General features: G+C 35.9%; 1 protein-coding gene across 2 annotated transcripts in view; it reads right to left on the reverse strand.

Annotated features, from left to right (window-relative positions):
* The window catches only part of EDIL3 (EGF like repeats and discoidin domains 3), a 458,360-nt gene that overhangs the window by 198,070 nt on the left and 234,893 nt on the right, over window positions 1-25,397 (reverse strand). For both annotated transcript variants that reach the window (XM_023215003.3, XM_023215004.2), the window contains one exon: window positions 2,945-3,058. In XM_023215003.3, the coding sequence (XP_023070771.1) occupies window positions 2,945-3,058 (114 nt within the window). The remainder of the gene's footprint in view (window positions 1-2,944; window positions 3,059-25,397) is intronic.

Raw genomic sequence — 25,397 nt, forward strand, 5'->3', positions numbered from 1 at the left:
TTCATTTAATTGTATGGGCAAAGGCAGCCTTAATATACAGTTTAAAATTGAAGGTCTGGTAAAAAATGAGGGAAAGACCACCCCCTGGGACATGTAAGATACAAAGTCCAGAAGAAAGGTTATCAATCATATTCCAGGGTAGACGCCAGCACAGGAGTTATCGTCTATGTACTGTCAACAACTTCCAAGATCTTACCTTCAAGCAGCTTAGAGCTGGTACCACCTGTAACCCGTATGTGATTCTATATACCCCATAGTAAGTGAATTCTCTAAGTTCTCAATGTGCATAAATCATCAGTGTGTCAGAATGTCCCTTTTTACTCTAAATTTTCTAAAAACTCTAAGAGACTACAGAAAAAAGTAGAGCCATATTCTAAGAAACCTAGACAATAGGCAGAATAAAGAACCTTAATTTGTTATATGTCTTTAAAATTTAATAAAATAAAAGCAAACACCTCAATAGGAAAATATTTTAGGGAACTTCCTAAGTGACTCTTTCTGATCTCCTTGTCAGGGCACAGAGAATAGAGGAAATGCTAGAATGCCAGATCATATGACAGTTGAAGGGAGGCATTGCACTATCACACGCATCTTCAAAGAGATGCCTAAATTTAAATATAAATATTATATAGATATCAAGCTAATTCACAGAAAAGCAAAGGTTTTCATTAAACACAACATGAAAAACTGGTTGGAAGACACAAGGCACAAACTAATGACAGGGCAGGGGCATTTTTCCCTCTTTCATAGCCTTACTGTCTGTCTCATAAACCCCTCATCCCCAGCCTATCCACTAGACCTGTTTCCCAATTCCTCCATGCCCTAGAGTTCCACATTCTAGGTCTCCTCTTCTAGGATATCTACACCCTCAGGTGTCACTTCTTAGGCTCGTTCCTCACTGCAGAGTGAAACTCATCCTTAGGCAAGGTTCTTACGATATGTCCCCCATTCAATCCCCCTTCAGGAAAATGGGAAGGTTTCTCTCCCACAATTGTTCCCCTAATCAGGCCTCCTATGGGTCAGAGGTGGCCTTACCCTTCCTAGAAATGCTCTAATCCAGGTATTGTTTTAAACTATGCCAAAGTTCCTTCCTGGAAGGTTCTCTATTCAGGTACCAATTCTCTATTTTCACTGAATGAAGGTGAAATAGTCAGTGACATCAGTTTTTTTTGTTCATCATGATATTAATAAGATGTTCACTGACAGACATCTTGGAGGTGCTCTTTAGCACAACTTCTAGTGATGACTGAGCAGCCATCTTCAAGTTCCATGAAACAAAAATGGATGCAAGTGCTGTGCCCCGGACAGGCCAAAGAGAAGCTGAACCTGAGCTTGAGTTAACTTAGTGGGTGGTTAGTTAAATGCTTTATGGGAAGGTTTCTAGGTTAGTTGGTTGGATGACTATTGGTCTATTTGGTTGCATGGTCAACCTACTTACTCAGCCTTCCCTTTCCATCCTTCTGTGCCCTGTACCTTTCTTCATCAACTCAGGCTCAATGTCCTTCCTCAATTACTTTAAGTTTAGCAAGTTTTTGGTTTTTTTTTCCAATTCAAGATTTCTCTATGATAGTCAGAGTTTAATTATTTTTGTGCAGTTTGTCAGGACTACAGTAATGAGCAACCCATTTTATATCATTATTTTATTTATATATATTTATATATCAAATTATTCAACAATATTTCCTATTTTATTTTATAAAGACCATGGCCAAAGAGAAAGAAAGAAAAAGAAAATGGGAAATAAATTTCTTACTATGGCTGAAGAGAAAGAACTATGTGGTATGTGTGTGTGTCTGTGATAAAGAATGGACGTGTCATGTATTCACGTTTACATTATACCTCTCTATTTAAAGAGGTATCTCAATCTTGAGGAAAATACACTGAGTGGGGATGGGGAATCAGAAATCTGTAGCATTGCTTCTGTCACTAACTATCTGTGAACGCTTAGGCAAACAACATCACGTGAGTCTCAGCTTCTTTATCTGAAGTCTCATCTGCATCTACATTCTGAATGTGCGTAATGACGTTGTGGTGCTCAGATCATACAATATACATCAAAGCAGTAGCAGGATGAACTTTCCTGTAATTGTCCAATAATTATAAGGCTGTATCATTAGTATTCTTATGAACATGTGTTTGGGCCCACTTAGGCCCTATCCAATTGACTTTAGTCCCGTTACTACTTTTTCCCAGCATTTTTTTTTTTTTTTTTTTTTTAGGCGAGTGGTGCTTTCTGCCTCTTTGTAAACACTTAAGGCAAATAACCACTCTGTCATTTGATGCATCATTTCAAGTCCCTACTTTCTTCAGCTTCCAATAAGACAAATAAATAGTGTGCAACATTTTTGCTAGTGTATGGGACAGCCCAAATGCATCCTCCTTTATTTTTACCTTTTATTTATAATAGAGGCTAACTGACTTATTTTATTTTTATTTTGTTTTTTTAGAGATGGGGTCTCACTGTGTTGCCCAGAATGGTCTTGAGCTCCTGGGCTCCTTCCGCTGAGGCTTCTAAAAGTGCTGGGATTACAGGCATGAGCCAGCGTGCCCTATCTGGTTTCAACACCCTGAATTTACTCTCAGAACCAAAGTGTCACTCTGGTGGTAGAAATTTCGGTTGTATACATAATCATAAACCAAAATGGCATCCATGGAACTTGAGTATCTGAGGCAATGTTGTTATTCTTTTCAGGTCACAAGACACCACTTCTATGCATATAGTGCACTAAGTGAGACATCCTAGAGAATATGTATGCATTAATAACATATCACAAATATGAAAAGTACCATTTCAATGGATTATGCACTCTGAAAGCAAATAATATTGATTTTGGCCCAAATTTCAAAATAAATGTAGATGATGTACATAAAAATGTATATGCATACATATATGTGTGTATATACACACACACACACACACATACACACACATGCAAATACTTACTGTATTGACAATTTCTTCCCATAAATTCGCCTGGGCACTCGCAGGAATAGTTGGCAACAAGATCTGTACATATTCCGCCATTTTTGCAAGGCTCAACTTCGCATTCATTTATGTCTAAGGAAAACAGAAAGGACAGAGGAAGAGAATTGGTAAAAAAAAAACATTAGATACTGGAAAGTTTTAGACATTTGAAATACAAATGTCTTAGTAATGCTATTCCTTTGTGTGTGTGCAGGCATGTGTGTGTGTTTAGTCAGTAACACAAATGCTGCTTAAAACCAACAATTTATTAACCATTAAATTTAATAAATTTCAAATAAAATTCAGAATCCAGATGAAAGGCCAACAAAACTAAACCACTCTCCCATTCTGAAAATAAATATGAGTAGTTTGGGGAACTATTCAGTGTATCCTTAGAATTAAATCAAACAAATTAACCCTGATGGAAAGATGAATTGGTTTCACTTACAAGATCGAGAAACCTCCCCTGCAGCAACAACTGCCAATTAACACTGTCTCATTTCATCTTAATTCATTAAAATTCTAACTGACAGAGATGTTTTAGTTTCTAAATAGTTTGTCTTTGATGAATACGATGAGAAGCAAATTAGAGTTAATAGCTAAAGCTCATTAAATGCAAAGTATAATAAATGTAAATGGTGATCACTTCTTAATCTCATTCAAGGATTTCTAAAGTTAGGAAGACTAACGGGACTTACCTTTGATATGCTACTATTATATCTGATGCAAAATCACATGAAACATAAAACATTGAGCAAATTATACTACTTCCCTTGCTAATTTTGGACAACAGAGAAAACAAACATGATTTTGAACACAAAAGAAACAACGACTAATTCAATCAAATATCAATCACAGATACTCATAAATCATTCCCTTTTAGCACAGAACCATGCTGGATTCTGTGGGAGCTAGTACAGTAGCTGGAGAGCATACACCAGTCCCCATCTCTTCCTCATCCTATGAGCTTTTCCAGTTGAGCTCCCTATCTGCTTTCATTTCCGTAACTGTTTGTTGTTGTTGTTGTTAACTGTATTACAGACTTGGAAATTGTCTCTTTATGTGCCTTTAGCCCCTTTCACCTTGTCAGAAAGTTAGCTCCACAAACGAAGTTCCTATCCTGCCCTGTTCCTTGCATTCCTGAAAATACCACACTCAATCTGGACAACTACTGGGGTCCAATAAATGTTTCTTGACAAACTTTCTACCAAAACAATAGAAATAGTCCTGTGCACAATCTTAAAAAATTTTATTCGAGATTTGTAATGTGCCTTCTGTTACCCTATAATGTATCAAATGGTAGTTCTGAAATCTTGGGTTATTACAGTTGCTTAAAGCAAAACGATCATTAAATTACTTTTAAAAGGAAACAAGGAAAAAAGTACTTGAAAATCTCAATTTTGCCCTTTCTTTTGACATTTTGTCTTCTAATTAGTATCCCCTCCAGAAAGCAGAGTTGTTCACCCTCTCATTCTAAGTTCACTGTAGAAAGCCTGGTCTAAATTTCCTTAGGTGATAACTTGCTCTCAAAAAGTAGCCCTTTTGGTTTCTGGTTGACAATCACAGCTTAAAAATAGAGATAATTCATGACTGTGTTCAGAAAAAAATAAAAATAATTTGAGTACTTCATAACTTCAAATAATAGGATAAAATCAGAAATCTGCTAATCTCTAAAGAGATGGATCTATATGCCGTAAAGTGTGAGAGACTCGGCCGGGAGCGGTGGCTCACACCTGTCATTCCAGCACTTTGGAAGGCCAAGGCGGGCTGATCACAAGGCCAGTAGTTCGAGACCAGCCTGGCCAACATGGTGAAAGCCTGTCTCTGCTAAAAATACAAAAATTATCTGGGTGTGATGGCATGTGTCTGTAATCCCAGCTACTTAGGAGGCTGAGGCAAGATAATTGCTTGAACCCAGGAGGCTGAGGTTGCAGTGAGCCGAGAGTGAGCCACTGCACTCCAGCCTGGGCGACAGAGCTAGACTCTGTCTCGGGGGGAAAAAAAGTATGATAGACTCCTAAATATTTGATATTTAAACTGTACAAAAATGAAGGATGGATGAGGGGGAGGGAGGGAGGCGGAGGGGGAGGGAGGGAGGCGGGGAGGGAGGGAGGGGGGCAGGGAGGGAGGGAAGGAGGGAGGGAGGGGAAAGAAAAGAAGGTGAGTATAAGTCATTTCTTTCCTTTTTAAAAATATAATAAAATACTCAGGTCTATTTCCTCTTACCAAATTTTCACTTAGTCTTAATATTAAACTATATTTATATTGGACTAACACGCAAACAATTTTCATTAAATTTTGTAAGCCACATGAAAATCTCCATGCTACTTATTGCTGCCAACTCAGTGTATGACAATAACAGTGTATGGCTACCTTGGAACATGCCCAATGTCTTTATCTGTATCTTCTCTACTACAATTTGTTTTAGATGAGAACATGTCACTGGCTAACATCTTCATATCTTAGAGAAAACATTGCCATAATTTGTAAAGTTAGATGTGAAAATTTATCCTCATATATACTTAGAGAGAGGAAACTGAGTGGTCATGTCCGAAGGACCCACATAAGCAAAAGGTAATTTGACCTTAGACAAGAAGAAAAAGTTTCATTAAGATTAATAAGGATGTGATATAGATGGTGGTCAGTTTCCAAGCTGGGAGCCAGAACGAATCACAACTTTGAAGAATAATGTTAATGATATGATGGTGTGTTTAGGTATAGGAGTAAAGTATTTTGGAGCAGAGAAGATGAAGGAGAGTGCTAGAAGAATCCCATGTCAGAGAATGTAGATAGGGACCACATTATGATGCACCCTTAGTACAGGCTGAGGGAACCGGGTTTCATTTTTTTGGCAATGAACATTTGGAGCAGCATGAGAAGGATGAGAGGGTATTTCCTTCACCCTTCTACTTTAGAAGAACCTAGTGAAGCCATATGTGAGATGGACTTGAGAAACGAATAAAGGAAGATGGGACAGAAACCCAAACAAGATTTGATGTTAATAGGTACAACATATATTTTAAGTCTCCTGTAAGAGGCTCTATGAATTTTCTCATCTTAAGATTGAAATATATCATGAGTAAAATCAAACCCAGCTCTTGCTGATTTGTAATGTTAATAGAAGGAAGTTCTCATAGCCAATGTGAGAACAATCAAGAATTATTATACATTCTATTAATGATAGAAAGACCCTGCTGTTTTTTGCCTCCTTAATTCTTCCAAATCTTTACACAATAAGTAGTAATTAAAATATGTGAGTGTAAATCTAATTGAGACAAATCAACCTTTAAACCTTCCACTTGTAGGCTCATCAGGCCCCATCTATAAATTGTCAGCAAAGCAAGTTATAATTAAGGACACCCAATTCTGAAAAATCCACAGTTAACACCTTTACCCAGAGGTTAACATGAAGTGGAATGAATTGGAATGGCATTTGCTGAAGTGGAAATGCTTTGTAGACACACTCAATTTGTGATAGAATGACCTTTTCATTGTTCAAATGTGCATTTTTCAATGTTTTTAAAACTCAAAAACTACTTAAATCTAAATTCATAAATATACACATTATCTTGAGGTATGCATATTTTTTGATATAGTAGCTAAGTTAGTAAAACATTTCCGCATATGTACATGCCCAGTAACACACAAGCTTAGAGAACAGTTGCAAATTACGCAGAAGTATTTATGTATTTGTATAATGCGGGAGTTCTTTCCGCAGCAAAGGCTATTGGCACTGTCATTAACACTGCAAACAATCTAGATGGAAACCAACCTCAATTTGTATAAATCATGTTTAATTAAAGACTAGATAAAAATGTTCACAGAGTATAATGCAATGAAATGAAACTTAAACATATTTGCAATAAATTACATACATTTATCTTCATCACAGATCAAGACATTATCATTCCCAGAAAAAGTCCACATCCATTCCAAATATACTGCTGGGGTATGCCAGCTTATTAATGAAGAAAAAACTGATAAAGTAGTCCCCATATGAAATAGAAATTTCCATATTTGTTCAGATTTACACTTTATTTATAATAATATCATTTATAAGGTCTTGCTTCATAAAACAACTTCAAAATATGACTTTATAATCAAGACAGTGAACTGAGTCCTAAAAACATAAAACTTTGCTGCCAAACTTCTTGTGTCACTGAGGCACAGTGATGAGAGCTGCATATGAGTTTCCAGATGTAAACTCATGACTCACCCTTATTTCCTGAAATGTTTTATATATATACACATATATATAACATTATAATATATATTATATATAAAATATATGTTTTATATATATATATATATATATATGTAACATTTTGTTTTGAATTTTTGGTAGAAGAAGAAAGTAGAAGAAAGAAGAAGGAGAAGAAGGAAGAGGGACGACAGAAAATAATAAAAGATAAATAGTTGAATTTCTCTGAAAGGAAACACAAATTACTTTGAACCAAAAAAGTACTTTACAAGTATTTCCAGTTCCTTGCCTCTTTTATAACTACACAGATTCATTGATTTTATACGCATAACTCAGACTCTATTGGTGTGTGACACATAACCCACATTACAGATTTGTAAATGTGTTTGATCATCTACCCACTTTGGCTTGGGTTTTTCCTAACAGAAATGCACACTCTGGAGATTTCACTGTGAGAAGACTTCTCAAGCAATTGCCAAACTACCCGTATATATATACATATTAAGATCACGTTGAGGACTCCTCCCTTAGGCAATTCACCTTATACACATCCACATCCTGAGAAATGCTCAGTTACAGCTGGTCTTCTTTGTCCTGGATCTTTGTCAGAATCATTCTTGTACAGATTATAGCCAAAAGCCCATGAAATTGAATTTGGAGTGGTAGGCTGTCAAAGAGTTTTTAAGATGGAAATTATATTGTTAATTACTTATTGGTGCCTTCAAAACAAAGCATTGCCTAGGCATGATTTCTTGTCACAGAAATGGTGTGGCTTCTTGTCAGAGAATTATATTTAAAAATTCAGTAATCTCATTGTTCTTTATAGATTCCGCTAGTTGGCCAGAGATGAGATAGAGAATTCTTGAGTCTAATTCCCAGGAACCACCTCCTCTGGAGACTTTTAAAACTAATTAATAACTAATTAATTAGTTTGTTTTCAAGTGGCTCACCTTTGCAATCTGCAGAGTAGGAATGGTAGCAGTTTTCACTTCTGGGACATCATTATCGTAGCTCATCCTTGAGTTCTCTCAGAACTCCTCATGAAAATGTCATTTGTCCCCAATAGTTTAACCACATTTATTTTGCCAACATGGCTTAGATATTTTGAATACTGACCACCATTTGGACCAGGACATCTAATCCTTCTGGGAATAGATATCTATCTAACCTCCTCCTAGTGAAGATAAAGACAATCTATTTCAACCATAAATCTATCTCCTCTTCATAAGTAAGTACATTCAGGCCCCCACAAACATCAAGAAGGAACATGTTTCTTGGGCTGAACATACTTTTTGGATATATTAAAAGGAGACAATGATAGACGGCGCCCCCCAACTTTTTTCTTTTGCGAAGACAAAATTTCTCAACTTCTTTATGTCTTTCCCTTGCGCTATCTTTCCTCCAGCAATATTGCTATTGACTGCTAATTAGTTGGCAAGACCTTATTTTCCAGAGCCTGCTATTTTTTGATCCTTAACAACACATCTTCCCTGGGCTCCCCATTAGCTATTAAATATTCTCCAGACCTCCCATGAGTGATTGCCTTTTAAAGTTCGACCTTTTATATTTTTCCTTATTTAAAGCCTATGGTCTTTCAATTTCTCTTTAAAGATTGAATTTCTCTTTAAGATGAATTTCTAAGAATTCAGTTCACCCACTCTGATGCTGAACTTAATTATGTCACAATCAGAATTATCTAGATAATTTATTTCTCAGTCATTTCTGTGACCAGTTTGCTATATATTTAAATCTTCTGTTCTTGAACCCCCTTTTGATCTGGCTTTCTGCTATATTACTAGTAATTCATTTTAAAGTAGCTAATTAAAATCAGCATTATTCAATCAGAACATATCACACACAAACCTTTTATAATAATTTATTGATAATCTTCACTTACCAACAACAGTAGTACAACAAAAGCCCCAAATCCAAGAGATATTTATCCATTGCCTCTTTCTAACAAAGATCATATTCTCTGTCCATCTCTATCCTGACATCCTAGCATTTATTTTAAGATCTTTATTTAGATGCAAATACCTTTGATACTAGTACCCAGGCAATACTCTTCCCAATTATTTGGGTTGTTTATATTAATTATTCCAATAAAGTTTTATTTGCATTTATACAGATATTTGGCCAGTAAGACAAGACAGCTATTCTAACGGATATAAAAGCCAAGGGGGAGGCAGAGGAGAAGTTAAGGAAGAGGTAATCAAGAGGGTGTTATGTCTCTATAACTCAAATATTTGATGACTTTATATATATAAATAAATATATACATGTATGCAGAAGCCAATAAGAACAGATGCCTCTTTCAGTAAACATTTTCACAAAAAAACAAACCATAACACGGGATGTTACCTCAGTGGCATGTAGCATACTTGCTTGCTCTGCACGAAATATTTGTTAATTGGTAAGAAAGAACCAGGAATATTAGTAACCTTGGGATCATCATGTATGTACTGTAACAGTGAGTCCCTTGCTTGGGTAAACTGCTCCAGCCTATTTCTAATGGGATTCTATTACGGAAAAATGAAATTAGAGCAAGGCTTCTTTTAAAAGTTGGAACTCTTAAAGCATATCAATGCACAAGTCTTACACTTAGAGATTCTGACTTAAACGGTCTTGGGAGAGACAAAGGGAGCAATACATTTTTTTAAAGGCATTCCAGTGACTCTGAAGGATAGCCAGTGTTTGTAAACACTGAACAGAACCTCTGCTTATGAAGCACATCCATCTATTCACCCTTCCTTCTTTCCTTGCCTCCCTTCCTCCCTCCCATCTTCCCTCCCTCCCTCCCTTCCTCCCTTCCTTCCTTCTTTTCCATGCATCCATCCATCCTTAGTTCTATACTAGGTACTAAGAATGCAACAATTAATATGTCACAATCTGTAGGGTTTCTGAAGCTCTTATAGTACAGTAGATAGACAAGGAATTAATCAGTTACAGTGTAAGGTAACAAGGGCTATAACAGGAAAATGCACAGTCTCTCAAAGGAACTTCAAATATCAAAACTAAATTGGTTTGGCAGACTAGGGGATGTTGAGTTTTAGAGAAGGAGTCTAGCTGACTAGGGAAAAGTGCTTTTGAATTAGATGGAATTATAAACAATTGACTCTATAAAGTTATTTTTCTAAATAAATATGTATTTCATTTTTCCTGATATCAGTAGTCTGCAGATCTAAGAGTGACTCCTCACTCATTGTCCCATAGTTCTTTTCTCCAAGTATGCAAGGTATTTATTTCCTGGTTTCCTTTTTTTTTTTTTTTTTTTTTTTGAGACAGAGTCTCCTTCTGTCGCCCAGGCTGGAGTGCAGTGGCATGATCTCGGCTCACTGCAAGCTCCGCCTCCCGGGTTCACGCCACTCTCCTGCCTCAGCCTCCCGAGTAGCTGGGACTACAGGCGCCTGCCACCTCGCCCACCTCGCCCGGCTAGAGTTTTGTATTTTCAGTAGAGACGGAGTTTTACCGTGTTAGCCAGGATAGTCTCGATCTCCTGACTTCGTGATCCACCTGGCTCGGCCTCCCAAAGTACTAGGATCACAGGCGCGAGCCACCTTATTTTTATTATTATTTATACAATTGCATATTTTGATGCTTTATCTAAAATTAACTACTCTATTCTTTCAGCTGCATGTCAAATTAGTTCTCTCTGGTTTTAGCAGTCAATCTTAATGATGGACCATTTTGAAGTTTTTCCTATAGTGAGTTATCAGAAACCCCAAACTGGCTAGGTGAGATAGGATTTGTACTGGAAACAGAGCTACGATTCACATAGCTTGCCTTTAACCATTTGTTCACTAATTCATTCATTAGAATTCTGAGGAGCATTTTCCATGAATCAGGCATTAAAATACACAACTGGATATATCAGTAAATAGAAATAGCTCCTGTTCTAAGAGATCGCTCATTTTCTGTTCTTCTACACAGGAGACAGAAAATTATAACGTAATATGGTGAAATATGTGCTTTAGAGCATTATCTACAAAATATACTAAGATTACAGAAAAAGCAGTAGTTTTGCCTAAAGGAGATATGGAAGATTGCTTGCAGGGGGTAATATATTTGGTGCTTAAAGAATGAGCAGGAATTTTTATAGCTGTATTAAATTAGGAAGAAACACAAAAGAACATGTTTTCAGAGACAGCTGAGCACATTGAATTTCTGAAGCATGCACAGGGACTGTGTGGGGGGAAACTCTGCATAATGGCGACTATGTAGTCTGGGACCAGATTTTATGGCCATATCAATCAAGTTAAGGAGTTTGAACTTTAGTCCTTGGATACTGGAGAGTTAATAGGGAACTCAAGAAGGGTGGAAGGGGACATGGGATTGATAGATCTGTGTTTTAGAAGCTCATTCACATTCTCTAAAATTTCATTATTGGTATCATTTTGGAAAAATAATTCAAAAAGTGAGAAGGGAAATTTATGTTGAGTCCATATTACTCAGACTAGGTAGTAGGATGCCTATAACCATGTTTGGTATGTTTAAACACTTAGCTTGGTTCGAAATATATATAGGCTTCCTAATATTTACGGTTGAAGAAAAACACAGTGTCTATGCAAATATTTGAGACATATTTGTAAGAAAATCTTTTTTTATCTGAAACTCAATTTACCTGTGAACCTTTTATCTAGAAACCCTACTCGAATTGTCAATTAGATGTGATTTCTCCATATTTTGTCTTCCCTTTTCTATGAGCATTTTAATTTTCAGCATATGGTCATGCTTTACATTTTGTATATTCAGCAGACCCCAACTAAAACTACCTACAGTGGAAAATCATAATGGACAAAGAATCTTCCTTAGGCTTTTGCTGAAATTAAAATTTGTTGTTTGCATTCTGTTTATAATTTTACAGTTTACCTCTACATAAGGTTTAATAATACAAGTATAGCCAAACAGCACCAAACAGGATGGCAGTTAATGGATAACAATTAGCACATCCTTCCACTTTTAGATTACTTATTATGTACAAAACACTGTTCTAAGCCTTTTATATGTGTGAACACACTCTACAAGCTAATTGCTATTATTATTATGCCTGTTTTACAGATGAGGAAATTAATAGATTGAAAGTGTAAATAAGTTGCCCAGAGTCACACAGGTGGCCAAAGTGAGATTAAAGCCCAGATAATTTAATCTGTCTCCAAAATCTATGCTATTCACCTGTATGTTTCACCATCACTAGGGAATATTAGTACTCCCACTTCACCATCACTTCTTACCAGCCTTCAAGGTATTATTTTATGTGCTAAGAAGGACAGATATAGGATAATACATAGTCTTTGTTCTCAAAACATTGATAATAACCTAATACTGGCATTTCTCCTCTAGATTAAAGATTCCAGTCCTAAAAAGTTAGTTTGGAATACACTTTTCCCCAAACCCTTTATTCATCTTAGTAATTTCCTCAAAACCCTAAGTAGCTTGGGTTTAATGGGCATTTGTTCCCTCTTTATTCCTGAAATCCAGAACCACTTGCTTATGTAAAAATGAATTTCCTTGCCTCTTACAGTCTTTTATACATATCTTTTAACTTTACACTCAGGTGAAAGGAGTTACATTTGTTACACAATTTCCTTTTTAGAGCGCATTGATATATTTCATACCCGTAGAATTAAAATTTCGTCATTTTTGTTTTCTGGGTCACAATTCACCTTATGTAAAAATATTTGAAAAATAGCATATATACTGAAAAGGACACAAAACAGTAAAGTTACAAGAATTATTGTAAAGAGACAACCCACATAACAACCACCAAGGTCAAACACCAGAATCCTGCCAGCAGTCCAAAGCCTTCATGTGCCACTTTCATTAAAAACCTCCCCTCCACCCACACAAAGGTGACAGATCTCCTGCTTGTACTGAGAGTCGCAGACTTGCTCTTTGTATAGTTTATAATTTCGTCACCTAAATATGTATTCCCAAACATTTTATTTTTGCCTATATTTAAACCTTATTGAAAAAAAAAATCCGTATGTGATCTTCTGTTTGTGGCATCTTTCAAAATGTTGCAGGTGGCTGCAGTGAGTTCATTTTCACTACAGAGTAGAGAAACTGCTGTAGAGTATTTTACCATAAAATGTACCATATGTTTTTTTCTTTCTATGGTTAATGGCATTTGTGGTGGTGGTGGAAATAAAAGCACCAGGGAACATGCATGTACATATCTCTTGATAAACAAGTATATTGAATGTTTTTTCTGTGTACACTTACGAGTGAAATGCTGGAGTCATAATAATGCATATATTTAACTTTAATAGATAATGCCAACTGATTTTAAGGTGGTTACAGTTACATCAATATGCACTCTTATCACCAATTAATACCACTTTTGAAGATACAAACTATGTGAAACTTGCAGGTAACCACTTATTTCACTTTATGTGGAAGTGGAGGGTGGAAAGGCTTAACACCAATAAATCTTTTTAAGATACGTTTTTACCAAGTGGGGCTTTAAAAGGAATGCAATAAAACCTTCAGTTCACCAAGTTCAATTACATTTTTTTCTTCAATTTACCTTAACTTAAAAAAATAAAAAAACCCAAAACTCACACTAAAAATATCTAACCACTGAAAGCTTATAAGTAATGTTACATTTCAATAACAGGCACTGATACACAGTTAAATTTTCTTATACAGAAAGATAATTGTGCCTAACCCTTGAATTAATTTCTTAAAAAGAACCTAATAAATCAACTATCATACACAGATACATGTAGACTCCGATAATAAAATTAAGAATACTTCCTGCTTCGGCCGGGCGCGGTGGCTCAAGCCTGTAATCCCAGCACTTTGGGAGGCCTAGACGGGCGGATCACGAGGTCAGGAGATCGAGACCATCCTGGCTAACACGGTGAAACCCCACCTCTACTAAAAAAAAATACAAAAAAACTAGCCGGGCGAGGTGGCGAGCACCTGTAGTCCCAGCTACTCCGGAGGCTGAGGCAGGAGAATGACGTAAACCCGGGAGGCGGAGCTTGCAGTGAGCTGAGATCCGGCCACTGCACTCTAGCCCGGGCGACAGAGCAAGACTCCGTCTCAAAAATAAAAAAAGAATACTTCCTGCTTCTATATTCTGATATCTTTGAAATTTTATATTATGGGCATAATTAAACAAAAATGATGTCCCAAATGATACTTCTAAAATATCTTATACATCTAAAGCTACTGTAAGGATTATATTATACTTCTAAAGCTACTGTAAGGATTCAATGAGGTAAATTATGAGAAAATATCTTGTAAACTTTAAAGACTGCAAATATAACTGTCCATATTATTATATGAGTTAAACCATATTCCTATTGTTTGATAGAGTGTTTCTTGGTTATGGCCCTGGAGGAAAATATAGGTGAATTTCTGATGAGGCTTTCTGTACACACATACTTCTACGTTTGGGTTTAACATCAGAGTAAATAAATGGGTAGAATTTGTATAAATATTCTACAGAAGAGTAGCCCTGTCTTGGAGAGGAATGAAAGGCAGCATTTATCCAAAAAATTGCAAAGCATGTGGAAACTTTAATACACTGAATGGGATAATTCAACAAATATTTTTAATATACTTCTTTCCAAAATAGTGACATTTACTATTTTTAAAATTAATACACCAACTCTCATCAATTTTGGCCGATAGATCACTGACATCTGTAGCTTAAGGACTTAAATTGTGGTTGGCAAATACAGAAAAGATTCCTTTTTTAAATACTTAGGAGTTTCAGTCCTCATCAAGGTGAAAGAGCTGGGTGGCTAGATTTCCTTCATTCCAGAATCTCATCTACATAATTATAGGATATTTTGTGGGTTCCTGGCAGAGCTAGAGGCAACAAAACATCTGTTACACTCAAGGCCACCATGGAAGAATCAGCTTCAAGCAACAAACTCACTACCCAGTGCCAACAATGCTGTCTCCAAGCCACTACTTTTTATATATTTTTATCCCATATTTATTGGTAAGTATGCCAAATCAGCATATTTTCTTCATTAAAAGTGATAATTTGGGGATTCATGAGAACTCTGCTTCTGGCCTAGACATAGTAAAAGGGACCAGATTTTTCAGGCAGATCCTCTAGTTTATAACAACAACAACAACGACAAAAAAAAAAAAAAAAAAAAAAGAAAAACTGAGACAAAATATGTGAGACAACAGTGTTGAATATACTGAACATTAAGATAAAAAGGACTGTCCTTCTTGGGGCCATGGCATAGGGAGGGAGAGTCCAGGCAGAGCCTGGTGAACTCTAGTCTAAGAGAGGGAGCTGGGAGACTGGAGAGTCCATGGAGGCTAGTGTTTGTAGAACAGAATACCCAAGAGGAGAGAATTACACAGAGACAGTCCACCTCAGAGATCTGCAGTCCTGAACACTGCCATGCTCCCTAAGGTACTCAGCAGAGGGTATATTAGCATTCACAGGGGAGTAAACTCCTGGAGAAAAAGTCATCTGAATAGACCAGAGGGAGCAATACTTGGAGCCCACACTAGGCCAAGAGAACTGTCAATTCCCACCACTAAGACTGGAAAGCAAACTGTTTCATGGGGCACTGGGCAGGGGACTCAGAATGGCTGTGTCTTAGTAGTGGGGGATAATTAAACCTGGATTAAATAAATGATTGGTCCCACCTAACGAATCTTATAAGCAAGACCTAGAAGGATCAAACTGTTTCCAAATAACCTAACTATATAAGAAAACTAAGCTCAGGAGAATATATAGGACTACAAAGAACTGAGCACTCAGCAAGATGAAATCCATGTCTGGATTCATTCATGAATCCAATCAAGATTAACACTCAAGAAACAAAAAAAATATAGTTGAAAAGACAGTATATATTAAAATTAGCAGACAAGTAATTAAAACAGTTATTAAAACTGTATTCCATATATTGAAAATACTAAGTAGAGATATGAAAAAAAAAAAAGAGCCCAATTGAACTTCTGGACATGAAAATTACAATGTGTGAGATGAAAAATATGCCAGAAAGAAATAATACCAAATTAGACATTGCAAAAAAAAAAAAGAATTTTTAAGACATTTTAAGATATACCAGTTGAAAATATACAGAATAAAATACACAGAGGAAAAAATCTGGGTATCAGTGACCAGTGGAACACATATAGTTAGTCTAAAATAGATGTGATTGGAGTCCTTGAAAATGGAAAGTAGAAAATATTTGAATAGATTATAGCCCAAATTTTCCAAATATGATGAAAACTATACCCACAGATCTAAGCAGCTCAATAAATCCCAAGAGTAAGAAACACGAAGAAAACTACAAAAAGGCACATCATTATTACAAAAGACATCAAAATTACTCTATAGATACATGTAGTCTTTTCAAAAAATGATGTTGAAATAATTGAATATATGCAAAATACATTTAGAACCACATACAAAAAATCACTCAAAATAGATTGTAGATTACAAAGTGAAACCTAAAACTATTTTTTCTATATCAAATCCATAAACTACTGCTCCCCAAAGTCCATTTTAAGAGATTTAAAAGACAAACCACATATTGGGAGAACATATTTGCAAATCAAAAATATGATAAAGGACTTGTATGTACAACATACAAATAATTCTCATAACTCAATAAGAAATCAAATAACTCAATAAAAAGTGGGCAAAATATTTGAACTGGTAGTTCACAAAAGAATATACATAAGAGTGGTAAATAAACATATACAAAGATGTTCAACATCATTTGTCATTACAGTATACAAATTAAAACTAGAATAAGATGTCACTACCCAACCATTACAACAGCTAAAATTAAAAAGATGGTGTTGGTGAGGATGCAGAGGAATTGAACTCTCATACACTGCTGGTCTGATATAAAATAATGCAATCCATTTGGAAAACAATGTGACAGTTTTTCAAATACTTAAACACATATCTACCATATGATTCAGCCATTCTACTCCTATATATTTATCCAAGACAAATGAGAGTATATGTCCACACAAAGATTTGTATGGATGTTCATAGCAGCTTTATTACTATAGTAATAACCCCAAACCTGAGACAACTTGATCTCAAAATAGTTATGCTGAGTGAAATAAATCAGATAAAAATAATACAGTGTCTATTTTATTTATACAAATTTCTAGAAATGCATCTAATCTATCATTACAGAAAGTGAATTAGTGATTGGGATGAACTTGAAGGGGCAGGAAGGTGGGGTTGCAGTGGGGCAGAAACTTCTGAGGGTGATGTGATGCAAATGTTTACTATCTTGAATAAGATGATGGTTTCACAGGTTCATGCATATGTCAAACCATATCACATTATACATTTTAAATTTATTTTATTCTGTGTTAATTATACTCCAACAAAACCTTCAGACAGTGATACTAAAGTTATTTTTATAACCCACTTATTTATTGTCTGTAAACTGAAAACTGCATACACACACACACTGACACTCCATGACAATAAAAGGCCCACAGAATTAATGAGGAACATTTGCCTTCTCAATTTCACAAAAGAAAGGTTTTTGTACAATATACTTTTATTTCAATGTGAGAACCATGCAGCCCATGAAAAGAGGCAGGTCTTATGAGAAAAACTGAGTAGTTTAATAAAACATATTAATAGGAGGAGTTATATTCATAAAGATGACAAAAATACTGATTTTTTAAGGTAGTTTACTTCCTACTTTGCAGGTTGTTTCCACCACTCAAGAAAGTCTTTGCAAGAAGCCTTAAATAAAGATGAATGGGGAAAAATTAATGTAACTGGAAAAAATTAATATCATTGCACGATTTTCTATTGCTCTTATATTTTTAGTTTCAGATTGAATTTATTTTTGTTACCATTGACTATCAGAAATCCGAAGCATACAAAACTGTAATGGGGGTTACCCATACCTTCCCTAATTGTTCTTTTTCCAGAAAAATTTTCTGATGGAAGTTCATGAATTACATTGATACGTAAGTTTTCTGTACTCCTGTGATCTATTCAAGATATTGTAATTTTCATACAGGAACAATGAAACAATTTTCTAGTTCTTCTTTTTTTTTTGAGACAGAGCCTCAGCCTCTGGAGTAGCTGGGATTACAGGTACATGCCACCATGCCCAGCTAAGTTTTGTATTGTTAGTAGAGACGGGGTTTCACCATGTTGGCCAGGCTGGTCTTAAAAACTCCTGACCTCGTGATCCGCCGGCCTCAGTCTCCCAAAGTGCTGGGATTATAGGCGTCAGCCACCACGCCCAGCCCTCTCTTTGCTTCTGTGAAGGATATAACTCTAAAAACTTATAAAAATATATGTTCAAAGGAGATTTTCATTATTAATTCCTTTTAATATACACACTAAGATGGAAATCTCAATTCCATTAATTACTTACTGCGTAATTTTACATTGAAAAAGGAAGCCTTCAAGACAACAATTTCCATCGGATCCAATGAACCTGATTAAAATAATGGGCTACTTTCATAACAAGTGCTTAGATAAATGGAACTATTCTGTCAGAGAGGAATGGGTCTTATTAGAAACTGCATTGCTGTGTTATGCTATTATAAAATTAATGCAGAAAAAATGTTTAGTTCTTTTTAATAAAATCCAATGACTTGTGAATTGGACTAAATATCAGTAAATAGTGAGCATAAGTGTAACATTATCTACTTAATTTGGTTGTTTAATTTGGCCCTTAGTATAAAGATTTGAGTTTATGCAGCATTTTACTTCCCTATGCTCATTAAATCTCCTTCTGCTATGTTTCAGAGAATAAAGAAGAACTTATGTAGTTTTGATTAAATAAGCTACAGAGTTATCTTTAGAGGTGATATTAACAACTTCCCAAACTATAATCCATCCTTGAGGTACTGCAATATTTAAAATATTTTTGTTAAGACATGCAGAGGTAGAAAAAATACTAAGATATATTGATGAATTTATTTTACTGAATATAAAAATATACACATTTGAAATCTTTAGAACATTCTATAGATACTACTAACATATTACAGTAAATTCATGTTATGAAAATACAGAGGTTACTGTAATTTTGTACAAATAAGCACAACTGGAACCTTATTATCCATCAGCTATATATTTCTGTGAGTGTACTATTATTTAGTCCATGGCTTTTATTTTATTCTGTTCATTACCAATAGCTAACATTTCTTATTATACAAATGGGAAAATAACCTCTCAAAAGTACCTCTTACTTTATACTCACCATAGAATTTTGTTAAATAATATATTTAAACCTACTGCTTGTTCATCAGCTTTAGCCATTAAGGCTGCTACAACACGCTTCACATCTCTTTCTGGCTTTAAAGTCCTATTGTTGTTATTGTTACTATTACTATTATATTTTTTTGAGACGAAGTCTCGTGCTGTCACCCAGGCTGGAGTGCAGTAGCATGACCTCGGCTCACTGCAACCTCTGCCTCCCAGGTTCAAGCAATTCTCCTGTCTCAGCCTCCTGAGTAGCTGGGAATACAGGCACCCACCATCACGCCTGGCTAATTTTTGTATTTTTAGTAGAGACAGGGTTTCACCATATTGGTCAGGCTTGTATGGAACTCCTGACTTCAGGTGATCCACCCACTCCCAAAGTGCTGGGATTACAGGCGTGAGACACAACACCTGGCCTTGTTATTATTTTTAACATCAGAATTTTATTTACATTTTACAACACATTCTGTTCTACAGTCACGTTCCAGTCAACTAAAGCTACAGTTAATTGATATAACAATCACAAAACCTCCATGGCTTACAATATTCATGTATTTATTTCTCAGACATCCGAGTGTTGCTGGTGAGTGGTGTCAAGAGATCCAGAGTGGGCTACACTAAGCTCTATTTTGAGATAAAGGTCTGCTGGGCTTGATTCCTTGCTGAGGTTTGGGCTGAAGTCAGCTCCCTGTGTGATCATTCAGAGATCCAAGCTGAGGGTACAACAGTTATCTTTTGCTCCTTTGCTGTGATGATGGCAGAAGTTCTGAGAAGAAAATGAAATCTACAAGGCCAAGGCTCATAAGAAACTTATTGTAATTTCACGTGAATGGCCAAACCAAGCCATATCTCCAAACCCAAAGTTAAGAAGTGAGAAAAATATACTTCTCCTTATAGTAGGATTTAAAAGTCATAAAACAAAGGGTAAGAATATAGGGAGGCGCAAAGAATTGGGGCAATAATGACAATTTTACATTAATTCCTCAATATCTTGTCTATAACTGGTTGTAAAAATTGGAAGAATGAGAACAGTTACCATACAATAATTGTATGTTATTTACTGTAGAATGAAGTAAAAAATAGTCACTGCACTTCACTAAAAATGTGCCACTTTATGGAGGCTGTTCTAGCATTATGGTCAAATGGACTTCCTTCTGATGTATTCTACCGGACGGGCGGATCACGAGGTCAGGAGATCGAGACCATCCTGGCTAATACGGTGAAACCTCGTCTCTACTAAAAAAAATACAAAAAATTAGCTGGGCGAGGTGGCGGGCGCCTGTAGTCCCAGCTACAAGGGAGGCTGAGGCAGGAGAATGGCGTAAACCCGGGCGGCGGAGCTTGCAGTGAGCTGAGATCCGGCCACTGCACTCCAGCCTGGGTGACAGAGCAAGACTCCGTCTCAAAAAAAAAAAAAAAAAAAAAAAAAAAAAAAAAAGAAAATAGTGACACACTTAATGCTTCATATTTATAGAGTTTCTTATTTTTTTCTGGAATATTTAATTATTTTTTGCTTGTTAGGTGAAGTATAAACTTATTTACCATGTCCATATTTTTATTGGAATGTATTTTTATGCTTCTTGAAGAGGCCACCTGGGGTCCTCTGCTGCTTCTACTTTTTTTTTTTTTTTTAAGACAGAGTCTTCCTCTGTTGTCCAGGCTGGAGTGCTGTGGCAGGATCTCGGTTCACCGCATCCTCTGCCTCCCAGGTTCAAGCGATTCTCCTGCCTCAGCTTCCCAAGTAGCTGGGATTACAAGCTCCCACCACCACGCCCAGCTAATTTTTGTACTTTTAGAAGAGATGGTGTTTCACCATGTTGGCCAGACTGGTCTTGAACTCCTGACTTCAGGCAATCCTCCCGCCTCGGTGTCCCAAAGTGCTGGGATTACAGGCATGAGCCACCGTGCCTAGCCTCCGCTTATTCTAAGTTTAGCTGATTCCTTTCTAGGTCTGCTGCAAGCTACATCCTGGGATATCTTCTCTTTGCTTACCTGGGCTTATTCTACCCTTTCTTGGATCCTACGTTTCTATTTTTTATGTCCGCTTTTCATTTGCAATAAAACATCTTTAGGGGGTGGCTCAAGCCTGTAATCCCAGCACTTTGGGAGGCCGAGACGGGCGGATCACGCGGTCAGGAGATCGAGACCATCCTGCCTAACACGGTGAAACCCCGTCTCTACTAAAAAATACAAAAAGCTAGCCGGGCGAGGTGGCAGGCGCCTGTAGTCCCAGCTACTCGGGAGGCTGAGGCAGGAGAATGGCATAAACCCGGGAGGCGGAGCTGGCAGTGAGCTGAGATCCGGCCACTGCACTCCAGCCCGGGCGATAGAGCGAGACTCCATCTCAAAAAATAATAATAATAATAATAATTTTCATGAAGAGAGTAAGTGTAACATTATTTTAGCCTTAAAATTGTCCCAACACTTGAATAATATTTGGCTAGTCATAGAAGTCTAAGTTCAAATTCATGTATCCCCAGAAAGTTAAAGGTACATTAATTTTTTCATTGTCTTTTAATATATAGTTGCTGCCGGAGGCATTTGAAGCCAATGTAATTTTTGCTACTTTTGAGTTAACCTGTTACATCTCTTAGGGGATTTGGGAATTTTTCTATATAGAGATCTTATAAGGCTGTCTAGAAATGGTTTTCATTCATTGTGTTGGTATGCATTGATTTTTTCAACATGAAGGCTCATTCGTTATTGCCACCATTCCTGTGTTTTCTCTGGAATTAGTCCTGTGTTGAATATCTTAAATCCATTCTCCATGTTCATTAAGCATATATCTTCTATTTTTTATTTTATCTAAGTTTGGGAAGATTTCTGTGACTTTAACCTCTCACTACATTTTTTTAAAAAATAGTTCACCAATCATATCTTTTATAACCATGAACTCTTTTTCAAAATGACATACAGTATTCTTGTTCTATGAAAATCATATTGTCCTTATGATTCTAATTAAGATGTTTAAAAAGTTCTCTCTGTTCCATGAATCATACTTTCTTCCTCTTGCATCAGTTATTTATGTGTTCATTTTGGATCTTCTGTTTCATGCAGTTTACTTCAAATATCTGGTGAACCTTGATTGCCTACTTACATGAATGAAAGACTACATTGATTCGTATACTGAATTGGTGTAGTTTATTCAGTACTTTAATAGTTTTATTCTTCAGCAAGCTTCTGTCCTGTATGGAGGACTGACTGCAACCTCTGTGGGGAGGGGGTGGGGGAAGCTGGGAGAAGGTAGCAAGGCTATCCCCATCTTGCAAAATAAGGTTTTATTCAGTGTTGTTAACTTCTGCCTTAGGAACCCAAATTTTCCCCTAGTAAACTCTGAAATTTTGGAGACAGTAATCTTCTAGGTTTAGCCCTGGAAATCATGCAAGAGGAATAGGGAAGGGAAGAGGAGGGCAACCAGAGCAACTGTTCCAGAGTTCTTAATTAATTTACCTGCTTTCTGTCTACTCTTTTTTCTGTAGCAGCTCACCCCTAGCTGGACCCTTTCCACTAGGCAGAGAACAGCATCTACTTCTATTTCAGACTTTTCCAGGTCAGGGATGTAGGCTCAAGGACTCCTTCTTTATCAACACAATTCTCTCCTGTATTCTGTCATCTAGAAATGTCAAAATTCACTGGGGTGCTAATAGTGCCTCTCACTACTTTTAGTCTGTTACAAACTTATTCTTGAATTTTAAAAATTCATTTAATCTTCACTGTCACTTCAACGTGGTTTGAGAATAAGGGGATGCTAAATATGTATGCTCAGTTTGCTATCTTAAAAGTCTAAGTTTAAATGTTGCTAATGAAGAGGCTTTTTTAGCATTTGGAAAACAACCTCCTATCACTATCTCTTGACTTAGATACAGCTCTCTAGGGAGAGTGGCAGCCCCCAAAATAAAAGCATTTCTTCTGACTGCTCAGTAAAATTACAGAAGAGTATATTCCCTATGACAGCAATAATCTTGGTCCCAGAGTTTGTTCAAGAAAGCCTCAGGAGAAGTAATTCTTTTTTAAAAGTTAGCATCCACCAGAAAAAAAATCTTTCTTCAACATATATTCATTTGAGACACTAGACAAGAGTACTATCAGCACATCATAGACACCAAAAGAGAAAAAGGGAAGTTAAACACAGTTGAGTTTCTTCCTTCTCTAGCAATGTCTTTGTCCATATTTTCATGCCCAAAATTAACCATGATCCATAATATCTTTCAAAAGGTCTTAGAAAAAAAATAGCAAATTAATAGTAAAGCTCTATGGATGTTTCTTTTACCATTTTTGTTCTATTAAAAAGGTCAAGAGTAATTGATAAGAATCTCTATATACCTTTTTCGTTTTCTCTTTAAAAAGAAGTAGATCTTCCTTAGGGATCAGGAGAAGTAACTAATGGGTACGAGGCTTAATACCTAGGTGATGAAATAATCTGTACAACAAACCCCTATGACACACGTTTACCTATATAACAAACCTGCACATGTACCCCTGACCTTAAAATTAAAAACAAAATAAATGGGGGATTTACTCACATCATTGACTCTGAAACAGTTTTGTACATATTCTAGATGTGAAGTGAGGAATCCAGTAAACGATATTTAAACTAGCATAAATAATCAGTATAAAGAGGTTAGGGGCCATGGTGAAGAGAAGGCTTATTTTTTTCAATTAAAAACATGTATGTATGTATGTAGTTTCCTATGGATGTAATGACTACATAGTTTGTGACATTATTGTCTCATTCTGCATAGTCAACATAACTTCTAAAATGATAAACTCTGGTTCTATGTTTTCTCAAAATCAATTTCTTGGACCATTTCCATTTGCCCACATAAAATAACTCTGTTCCTAACAGTGTTAAAGCTACCATTCTGTATCATCTTTTTACGTAAGAAGCCTGTGGAGAGAATAATACAAAAGAAGAAGAGTATTTTTAATCCTTCTAAATTCTTGCTGGTAAATTTGCTTTTCCCTTTTAATTACTTCTTGTAGAGATGTAGTAAGAATTAAAAAGCAGCATAAAGCTAAATGTAGAATTTACTAAATGCATAAATATTTGGAAGAAAGAAAATAAAACAGAACTTCAGCATTAGAATACTGCCTATTTGGGTGCCAATCGAAGGAGATTTTTCTGAAATTTTCTAGACAAGGATAACCAGAATCTATTACAGAACAAAGAAGTGTTGCTATAACAAAGCAGTGTGCTGCATGTAATTAACGCATTAGAATAGCATACAGACAAAACTGTTAGGCACAACAAGTTTTGTTACATATCAGGAAAGATTCTTTAAAAACTGTAAAACCAGATGTGCCAAATGCTTGAAAGTAAAAATAACTTGAAATCTGACTGGTTTATAAATCCATCAATTATATTGGATAGAGTCAAGTAATATTTTGGCATTTTCATTTCGTTACCTTTATTCAGCAATTCACAAAAATGCATAACCTCAAGGGTCTTACCAATTTACCTCTTAACTCTGAAAGTGAATACTGCTCGGATATTTTAAAGAATGGTATCTGCAGTGAAGGAAATTAAAGTGAATACTGAGAAAATAATTTATCCAATTCCCACTAGCAATACACACACAAATTCAGCTGCATTCATACATATCTAAATATGTCAGCTTTTTCTCAGAGACATGCCCTGAATTATCCTACAAAATAGAATACCTCAAAGATGAAAGAGCATTCAGAACCTCAGCACAGAAATACATCGATTACTAAAACATAATTTTAAAGTGCTTCCAGCATATACAAGATACATTTATATTCCTCAGTTGTGTAGTGCCTAGTACTACCTTATTATAAAGTAAGTTTCGCATCTATTTACTATTTATCCCTCAATTACATGGTAAAATTGGATAGTTAAAAATAGAAGAACACATAAATATAGAAATCATTGGCTTTATGTCTGGAAACCTTTATCCTAAGATGTTTAGAAATACGCTTAAAAAAAAAAACTGTATTTGTGATAAGTTGTCTTAATTTTGGTAATGGGGTGTTTAATTTTTAAAACCTGAGGTCCATAAATTAAATTCTGTCATTTCATGTTT

Source organism: Piliocolobus tephrosceles, chromosome 4, assembly GCF_002776525.5.
Source record: "Piliocolobus tephrosceles isolate RC106 chromosome 4, ASM277652v3, whole genome shotgun sequence".
NCBI classification, from domain to species: Eukaryota; Metazoa; Chordata; class Mammalia; order Primates; family Cercopithecidae; genus Piliocolobus; species Piliocolobus tephrosceles.